This window comes from Triplophysa rosa, linkage group LG18 (genome assembly GCF_024868665.1).
Source record: "Triplophysa rosa linkage group LG18, Trosa_1v2, whole genome shotgun sequence".
In the NCBI taxonomy this organism is placed as follows: Eukaryota; Metazoa; Chordata; class Actinopteri; order Cypriniformes; family Nemacheilidae; genus Triplophysa; species Triplophysa rosa.
This window is the reverse complement of record NC_079907.1, coordinates 18,649,176-18,659,505: the sequence shown is the minus strand read 5'-3', so window position 1 is coordinate 18,659,505 and position 10,330 is coordinate 18,649,176. Positions and strand designations below refer to the sequence as shown.

Below are 10,330 nucleotides of genomic sequence, written 5' to 3'. Positions count from 1 at the left end.
TGGACCAGTAACAGCATCCTGTTGAATACTAAAGAAGAGAAATGAAAGAAGAAAAAAATCTCATACATGTTTGAAACAGCTTGAGGGTGAGTAACTGGTGACAACATTTTTTGGGTGAACTATACCTTTAAGCAGCCTAAGTAATTTAGTCTCAAAATGAAGACTATTTCACCTGTGATTATGCTATGGTCTCTACCACCTTTAGGCAACAGTTGAGAACCTGCATTTAAACAAAACATAGAAACTCAATATAAACAACATGTATCATTTTTATATTAAAACAATGCTTTTAAACTATGTACCGTTCCCTCAACGTCTTTTTCCAGGCCAAGACAGCACAGGTCTGAATGTGTTAGCGTTGTGTTGTATACAGTTGCCAATGACTCATTTGGACACTTTTTGACATCCAAGGCATTATGAAGCTAAGATTCAAATAAATAAACAAACACATACAGTGTATTTATACAGAAATTCCAGTATTTTGGAGACCTTTCCTTAAAATTAACTTCCCAACTGCAGTTGTTTCTCATTTGGTATGGTTCCCCAAAATGTTTTGCTAGCTTTAACAAGGTTCAGGCTCGTTATGACAGGATCTGGACAACATTTCTGGTGACACTGTGACTGGATAGCTGTACGAAAGTAAGACACAAAACAATCACTTAAAGCGGCCCTGCAACGGTGTTTCATGCACTCCGACTTCTTAAAAATGTTAAACGTGCAGTCTTCTCATGCTTAACATAGTCAACTTGTCAAAAAATGAGTTGGGCGTATTACGTAGTATTTCTGTGCTCGATACACTCCCCCAGCGATCGTACAGGTTTCGGAAAGTTTTTTGCTAACATAAAACTGATTTGTAACAATTCTTCTTAGTCCCTTATTGGACAATTCTTCCAGAAAAGCATGCGGAACGCCCACTTGTGTGCAGGAGAGAGAGAGCATACATTCGCGAAGTTCAGGTGTTTGTTTGTTCACTGCATTTGGGTGATGAATGTTATATAAACGTTGGATATAACGCTGGATTTGGAGATCGTTTGAAATGGTGAGTGAAACTGATGTCTGTGTTTTGTTGCCAATGGGTGCGCACGTGCTTTAGTTCAGCCTCCCCCCACACGTGCTGTATGTTTTTGGAAACAATCGTAAAGCTGTATCTATCTTTTATAAATGCGATCAAACTAAATACTCTTTGAAGATACGAAGTATGCAATACTAATCTATAGGTACTCAAGATTAATATGAGATTGGCAGAAACCGCGTGTGTTACGCCCGCTTTAAAGTGAAATACCATAAACTATTTTTAAGTTAAAGAACATATCTAACCTTCATGCATTTCATCAACATTCACGGTTGCATTCAAAGTTTGAGTTGTCTTTGCATAATCTGGTGCCACATTTGGTTCTGGTCCTACGCATGTGATATAAAGACACGGTACAATTAATCGAAGAGAATGATTTTTTTTATTCACTTGCAACACATTAATAGAATATGTAAACATTACCAAGTATGGCTTTCCATTGGAATCTAACTGCAAATTATGATTGCCTCAGGAAGAAGATGAAACACTTCAAGAATTTGTCCAATTCCGTGCAAGGTTCCGATGGTGAAGGATGTTTCGTGCAAGAAATGTGCGCGCGGATGGTCTCAACATATTCATGAAGTAATTGTTCTTCTTTACTTCAGAAAACAGCTGTTCTGCACACTGACTGTTGATTTTTCCAGCCAGCTCGGGTACAAGACCAATCGTGCGCATGAACATCTCTCTCATCTTTACTATTGTTTTGGTGGAAGACGTCACACAGGCAGTAGTGGACGTGTTCAGAGGAACCCGTCAGTGGGTGGCAGTCAGGATCCACAGCTTTTTTGCTGTGAGCCAGCCAGGGAAGATGAACCTTTAACTTCCCTTCTTTTGCCTTCTGTATGTTTTCAGGTAAGGGGTCTTGAACTCTGCCCTCAAAGGGGTGGAAAGGTGGGTGAAGTTGTTTTCGCTTATTTGTGTGTGCCACTAATCCTCGAGGGTAATCATAAATTGTAATATTGGGAAAGTGTTTCCAAGACAACAGGAGGTCTGCAAAGTCACAGGGACTTTCTGCTCTCAAGTTAAATTTAACAGAATACACGATACCACAAGGACACATGATCACACCCACTCCTCCTAAAAACATACAAAACATTTAAATGACTACATTTTTTGAAAGATTAGTAAAACCATTAAAGATTAGAAAACCTTCACTCACCTGAAGCACCCCACACCTGTTCAAACACCTTATTGTACGTCACTCTATTTGACATTTTATCACAAAGTCTGAGAATGAGGTCCATTTTGGAACCAACAACGTCAACCCCACACTGCCGACACAGCTTTTTCAAATCTTCAACCTGATAAAATATAAAATGTTGAGTATAATCAACAAAACAAAATTACTAGAAAATATAATCCTAATATTTCTGAGAGAGCTTATACATACAATTGTGCTATGGTTTTGGCAGTAAACCAAAACCCATCAGAATGATTTAAATACCCATTTACCTTGAGGTGGGGCAGCTCGTCTCCAAGCCTTTCCTCAGTAAGAGGTACATCAATGTCACTTCCTCCTCCTGAAGAATGTACCTTTGCATTCTCGGTGTTTAATACCATCGTAGATTTTCTTGTTTTCGGACCTATCCATGGGGACCAGTAGTGGTAACTAGGTGGAACTGTAAATGGGTTTTCTTTGCCACCTTGAGAAGAAAAGTACAGCTATTTAATGCAACACACTAACCATAAAAAATGCACAACATTGAAAAAAGTAAAACTGCAACATTTAGCTCTTCTGCAATATGTTTTCTTTACTATGTAGCTATTCGAGTCAAAATTCCTAAACTTTGAATATTTTTCTCTTCTTTTCTAGTTTAAATATTGCAAATTCTATAATCAAGATGCATTTGCTAGAAAAGCAAAAAGTCTAGTTTCTAACAACAAATACCAAAACTAGGAAATGCATTTATTTTTCTAAAGAAAAAAAGTCTGCCACACTGCAAAATCACCAGTGTTAATTACACTGTGAGAGCTATTTTTAACACCTTTTGGGTGTATATATAATCCACACTGGCCCTAGTTAAATGTACACTTTTAAAAGTGTTAATGAATTAACACTTACTGACAGTTCAACATTTAACTCTTACGGAGTTAATCAGACATCTCATAGAAATGTTAATCCAACTCTTCAGAGAGTAAAACAACACTACTTTAGATTTAAATAAAATAAATTTGATAACAACTAGAAATGTTAATCTAACAAACAAATCGTTCAAATGAAAGTTGCTATGTATTGGTAAATTCATATTTAATTTTTTTACCAAAACACCAAAGGCAAAGACAACAGTCAAAACATTACACTGCCAATAAAACAGTAAAATATACTAGCGTTGTCAAAAATATTGATATTTCGATACGTATCGATACTGAAAAATCTGAAACGGTTCCAATACGCATGTCCCACGTATTGATACCAGCTGCGCGTTCCCACTCACTCTCTTTTTTCCGACAGTGAGTTGACACACACTGCACGTGAACGCTGTGTCAACAGAGCCCCGCCTCCTCTCACAAACTTGACTCGTTTGGAGCAGCTAAAAATTGTTAATGTTAGAAAAGATGGCCAGTGCAGAGTCTCAGTAACACATCTGGCGCTTGGTCAGAGGCGTATTAAGACCTCATGGTGCCCCTGGGCAACAGCCCCAGAGGTGCCCCCCATCAACCCACCTACCCACACGCAAGAATCCACTCATTAAAAGATTTATATATTAAAAGATTTTATAAGAATGAATCTCAGCAATTTACAATATACTATTTTACAAGAATTACACATTAACATGAAACTTTTGTAGAATAGAACACAAAAAACAACTCTTTTCATCAAGCATTTTTAACAGTTAGGCCTACTGTAGTTAAGGGGCACCTGCTTTGTGTTGTAATGTTACATTTCAGGTTTTGATGTAGTGAAAAAAAATCACTAACATTTTTTTAACAGGTGTAAATGTTGTGCGTGCCACAAAATGGGGGTACAGGGACACACACACACACACACACACGCACACACACACACACTACAGTTTGCATGTATGTATTCACATTAGGGGGGCAATGGAACAATGTACAGATTTTCAGGACATTGGGAATTTAATTCACCAAAGTGGCATTCACCAGATTACAATGTATAGCAAGGTTATTCATAAAAATAACATGAAACGTTATTGTTACTATTTTAACTGCTATACAGCTATTCAAACGCTCTTTTTAAGCACAGTATGTGTATATTCTTCTTACTAAACGATCACATAAGTACTAAGATAAAAGTGTACTCCACTAAAAAGGACACATATGAATTGATTGCTAGTGATGACACCGTTCTTCACTTTCACTTTAAAACCCAGGTTTAGACCTTAAATAGTGGCCTTACCTCCACATACTATTAGCATACATTATCGGCACTATAACATCTTATTTCTGAAGCATGCCATGTATACAGGTGCTGGTCATATAATTAAAATATCATCAAAAAGTTTATTTATTTCACTAATTCCATTCAAAAAATGAAACTTGTATATTATATTCATTCATTACACACAGACTGATATATTTCAAATGTTTATTTCTTTTAATTTGATGATTATAACTGACAACTAATGAAAATCCCAAATTCAGTATCTCAGAAAATTAGAATATTACTTAAGACCAATACAAAGAAAGGATTTTTAGAAATCTTGGCCAACTGAAAAGTATGAACATGAAAAGTATGAGCATGTATAGATTTTCCATAGATTTTCTATGGGGTTAAGGTCAGGCGAGTTTGCTGGCCAATTAAGAACAGGGATACCATGGTCCTTAAACCAGATACTGGTAGCTTTGGCACTGTGTGCAGGTGCCAAGTACTGTTGGAAAATGAAATCTGCATCTCCATAAAGTTGGTCAGCAGCAGGAAGCATCAGAAGCGTCTCGCCTGGGATAAAGACAAAAAGGACTGGACTGCTGCTGAGTGGTCCAAAGTTATGTTCTCTGATGAAAGTAAATTTTGCATTTCCTTTGGAAATCAGGGTCCCAGAGTCTGGAGGAAGAGAGGAGAGGCACAGAATCCACGTTGCTTGGGGTCCAGTGTAAAGTTTTCACAGTCAGTGATGGTTTGGGGTGCCATGTCATCTGCTGGTGTTGGTCCACTGTGTTTTCTGAGGTCCAAGGTCAACGCAGCCGTATACCAGGGAGTTTTAGAGCACTTCATGCTTCCTGCTGCTGACCAACTTTATGGAGATGCAGATTTCATTTTCCAACAGGACTTGGCACCTGCACACAGTGCCAAAGCTACCAGTAACTGGTTTAAGGACCATGGTATCCCTGTTCTTAATTGGCCAGCAAACTCGCCTAACCTTAACCCCATAGAAAATCTATGGAAAATCTATACATGCTCATACTTTTCATGTTCATACTTTTCAGTTGGCCAAGATTTCTAAAAATCCTTTCTTTGTATTGGTATTAAGTAATATTCTAATTTTCTGAGATTCTGAATTTGGGATTTTCATTAGTTGTCAGTTATAATCATCAAATTAAAAGAAATAAACATTTGAAATATATCCATCCGTGTGTAATGAATGAATATAATATACAAGTTTCACTTTTTGAATGGAATTAGTGAAATAAATCAACTTTTTGATGATATTCTAATTATATGACCAGCACCTGTATATACATTTATTAATCAGTGCTAATCCCCGCATTTTAGTCGCCGCTACAACAATGCGCTCTGCATCGTTCCCGCTTCCATCTGTTTGAAGATTAAAGTGTACACGAAAGACAACTCGCCTCATAACAGTCACTTGTGATTGGCTGAATGTTAATTCACTAACTAACCAGATAACATGGGCGGGAATATTGGCGGAGGTGTGTCGAAAAAGTGCGGAGGACAGAACCATTTTTATCTGAAAGTGGGGGTATCCCGCACATGGTGCCACGCCTATTTAGCGCAGATGCGTGATTTAAGTCTTAAAAAAACAAGTGCTTATGTACATTTATAAAAAATATATATTTTGTATTGCGGGTTTATTTGGTGCCCCTAAAGTCTTGGTGCCCTGGGCACTTGCCAATTGCCCATATGGTTAATCCGCCTCTGCGCTTGGTGAACGCTCGTTTACGCTTCCCATGTTTACCGTCGCGCTCTATGTATGTGCGCTGATCAATAATTTCATCCACTCGTTTTATTCGCCCTGGTTATATGTTGTTTATGTTTTTACAGAGTCTCCGCAACAGTTCTCATGTTTAATGCACGCGTTTCTGTCTTTATGTGCGCTCATCAATGGTTTCATCCACTAGTCTCGTTCGCTCCGGTTAAGTTGATGTTAGAAATGATGCTGGTGTGGGTAAAGTCTCCGCAACAGTTCTCGCGTGTGATACACGTTTGCACTTCAGTGTTTACCATAGCGCTCCAATGATTTCATCCACTCTTCTCATTCGCTCCGGTTAAACCTTGTTAATGTTAGAAAGATGGCCAGTGCGGAGTCTCTGCAACAGTTCTTGCGTTTAAAGTTTGCGTTTCTGTCTATATGTGCGCTGATCAATGATTAAATGTGAATAAAAGCCTAATTAAAAAAATTTAATCATGTAAATGTAGGCTATTAACTAACATTAACGAACAAAGAATGAGCAATACATTTGTTCAAGTTTTTTTTTAATCTCTTTTAAATGTTAGTTAAAAAATACAACTATTTATGTAAGCTCTGGTCCATTAATACAACTTTGATTTTAAATAATAAATGTATTAGTAAAATGAACATTAGATTAACAATTAATAAATAATGTAAAAATATACCTCATTGTCTAATCTTGTTCAACTTAACTTTAAATAAAATGTAAAAAATGTAGGGCCTTATTGTTATGGACGTTTTTTCCCATGGTATCGAAAATCTATATTTTTTTAGGTATTGTATCGAAGTAAGAAATTCCAGTATCGTGACAACACTAAAATATACAGCATACTGTACATAAGTACTCTGAATGGCTTCATCACATATAAACATCAAGTAGAACAATGTGTTCTTTGTCTTACTACACTGCCTATAAAAACAATAAAAAGATACAACAAACATGGACCAAATGTGCATATGTACTCTGAATGGTTTCAACACATAAACATCGAGTACAACATGTGTTCTTAGTCTTACAATAGTTTAAACACTACACTGCCAATAAAAACAGTGAGAAGGCATATGGATCAAATGTGAATATGCACTCTTAATGGTTTCAAAAATGTGTTCACTCTTACAACAGTTAAAACATTACACACAACATACATATTCACATTCGCTCCATATGCACTTTGAAGGTCATAGGGTTTATAATGCTGAAGATTATCAGCTTTAACAACTGCATCCAATTCATTACCATCAACCACTCTGAATGCATTATAATGCTCACTGAACAACTCTGTAACAAGTTTTTCAAACACAAAATAAACATTTTCACCCAAAAACGAAAAACGAAAGTTCATTTTTGATCTCTGTGCATATACAGTGAGGGAAATAAGTATTTGATCCCCTGCTGATTTTGTAAGTTTGCCTACTTACAAACAAATGAAGGGTCTATAATTTTTATGGTGGGTTTATTTTAACTGATAGACACAGAATATTTAAAAAAATCAGGGGAAAAAAATGTTATATAAAGGTTATAAATTGATTTGCATTTCAGTCAGTGAAATAAGTATTTGATCCCCNCAAACTCGCCTGACCTTAACCCCATAGAAAATCTATGGAAAATCTATACATGCTCATACTTTTCATGTTCATACTTTTCAGTTGGCCAAGATTTCTAAAAATCCTTTCTTTGTATTGGTCTTAAGTAATATTCTAATTTTCTGAGATTCTGAATTTGGGATTTTCATTAGTTGTCAGTTATAATCATCAAATTAAAAGAAGTAAACATTTAAAATATATCAGTCTGTGTGTAATGAATGAATATAATATACAAGTTTCACTTTTTGAATGGAATTAGTGAAATAAATAAACTTTTTGATGATATTCTAATTATATGACCAGCACCTGTATATGGTTGTTTGTTTATAGTCTTTATAACGTCGTATATAAAAGGTAAAACAGTTAGCTATAGTTTTTAACTATTTAACTTAATTTTTTTTTAATAAAACCGTACCAATCCTTTACATCCTGCTCAAGTCGCGCTGGCAAAGTTGATATCGGCTTGATCATCTTCATTTTACGTATCAGATTCAGGCTCGAACCGATGACATTTGATCACCTGTCAGGAGAATTGCGTGCAAACATGATGTTCCGAATATGGTAAGAGGCGTTACATTTCCGTGAAACGCTTGCAGTATTCGACAAATCACTACACACTGGTTAACTGGCCAATCATAGCACACCTCGCTTTTCAAAGTGATGAGCTTTGTAAAAAATCAGCGCGTTTCAGAGAGGCGGGGGCAAAGAGGAGATACAAACATGCACGTTATGTGGAAAATACAGCGTTTTTGAACCTTAAATCCTGTATGCACATTACATTACATCTAAAACAAACCATAATATTCATTTTAGCCATGTCATATGACCCCTAAAAACATAGTGCACTTTGAACAGCTCATCCAAAGCACCCAGAGAACCAGCCATTTGACATGGGATAAGCTTACTATCCAGAGCAATGTAGTAGTTGTCAATCTAGTCTTGACTCCTCCCCCATAGCTAGAAGATATGGTTGATGACTTTGTCTTTTCCCTAGATGCTCATCAATGCTGCAGCATGACTACAAGGAAAAACAATCAGTCTTAATCCAAATTTGCCAGGTAATAAGAGATACCTAAATAGAACACAAAAAACCTCGTTATGTTAATACTGTATTTGCAGAACAATGTGTCACGTATGCATGTAAAACAACTTTATTTTGGGAGCTTGATGTTAATGGCATTATACAGAGTATGCATACCATTAACATCAAGCTCCCAAAATAGAGTATGCATACAAGCACACAACTACAAAAATAAATCAAATCAGTTCTAGCCTTATTAACATGACATGGCAGCCTCCTATAAACAACACAAAAATGTTTTACAATTAAAATATTTAAAATTTCTTTTCTTCAGATAAAGAGTTCGGTATATGCCGATCATAGCATTCAATTGGTATTCGATTGGTACTAGCTACATTTGGAAGATCTCACAAAGCAATTTTTCTTTTTCTCATCACAGGACTCCAGAACGCAGCGACATTTGGAAATTATTTTGACACAGTGCGATCATTTGGACCTGCAAATTTGAACTTCTTTCTGCTTTTACTCAGATGCATCATTAAATTAATGCTACAAGTACAATACTGCTCAAGTCGTAACATGTGTCGCGACACGCCTTTACATATACAGAGCATAAACAGTAGGTTATGTCTTAAATCAATGTAAGCAATGCACAATGGACACTTTGTAAAATGAATATTTGTTGTGCTTGTTTATTTGATTCTCTATTAAAACAATTATAAACCAAATTACTGCAAATAACATAACCAAGGCAACATCTGTGCTATTACATAATCTGAAAAAGGTTACCAGTGAGCTTACATATCAGTTATATAAAGCTTGAAGCATAGGAATTGACTGATCATGACATCAAAATTGGAATTGTATCTCACTGTTGTTTCAATGAAGAAGACACTGATTCATCCACCGGAATGGCACAGATTACTGCCTCGACTCACATTTATTTATATTATTATTATTATTACATTCTCTATTATTCTACTCTATTACACTACATTATTTTAAGTATTAATTAAAGTACAGGTCAAAAATGACAGCAAATATTCAAATCTGTGAAAGAGACGTTGTTACTAGTGTTGTCACGATACTGGAATTTCTAACTTCGATACAATGCCTAAAAAAATATCGATTTTCGATACCACGGGAAAAAGCTTCCATAACAATAAGTTAATACATTTTTTACATTTTATTTAAAGTTAAGTTGAACAAGATTAGACAATGAGGTATATTTTTGTCATGAATCTCAGCTATGGACTATGGCAGGAAAGAACCCAATTGCAGGCAGCGGGAGTACAGGGAGAACAAAATACTTTATTTTAACAATAAACATAAAACAAAAACCCGCGATGGGGTGAAAACAAGAACAACATAACAATAAGGCAATGGAGACGTAAACTAACTAAACACTAGACTCACATAGACTTGACAAGGACTAAACTAAACTAAACACTTACTACAACAGACGAAACAGCAACAAGAGGTACAGGCATTACGGGGAACGAAGAACGCACACCATACACATACAATGACCGACACAGGACAATGAAACATGAGGGTATT

The 10,330-nt window shown here is 36.1% G+C and overlaps 1 protein-coding gene across 4 annotated transcripts in view; it reads right to left on the bottom strand.

Annotated features, from left to right (window-relative positions):
- Positions 1-495: 495 nt before the first annotated feature.
- Positions 496-10,330, bottom strand: part of LOC130569587 (uncharacterized) — a 28,375-nt gene continuing 18,540 nt past the window's right edge. For all 4 annotated transcript variants that reach the window (XM_057359316.1, XM_057359319.1, XM_057359318.1 and 1 more), the window contains 3 exons: positions 2,525-2,715; positions 2,232-2,373; positions 496-2,149 (listed from right to left, as the gene is read on the bottom strand). In XM_057359316.1, coding sequence (XP_057215299.1) covers positions 1,674-2,149; positions 2,232-2,373; positions 2,525-2,715 — 809 coding nt within the window. In that variant the 3' untranslated portion in view covers positions 496-1,673. The remainder of the gene's footprint in view (positions 2,150-2,231; positions 2,374-2,524; positions 2,716-10,330) is intronic.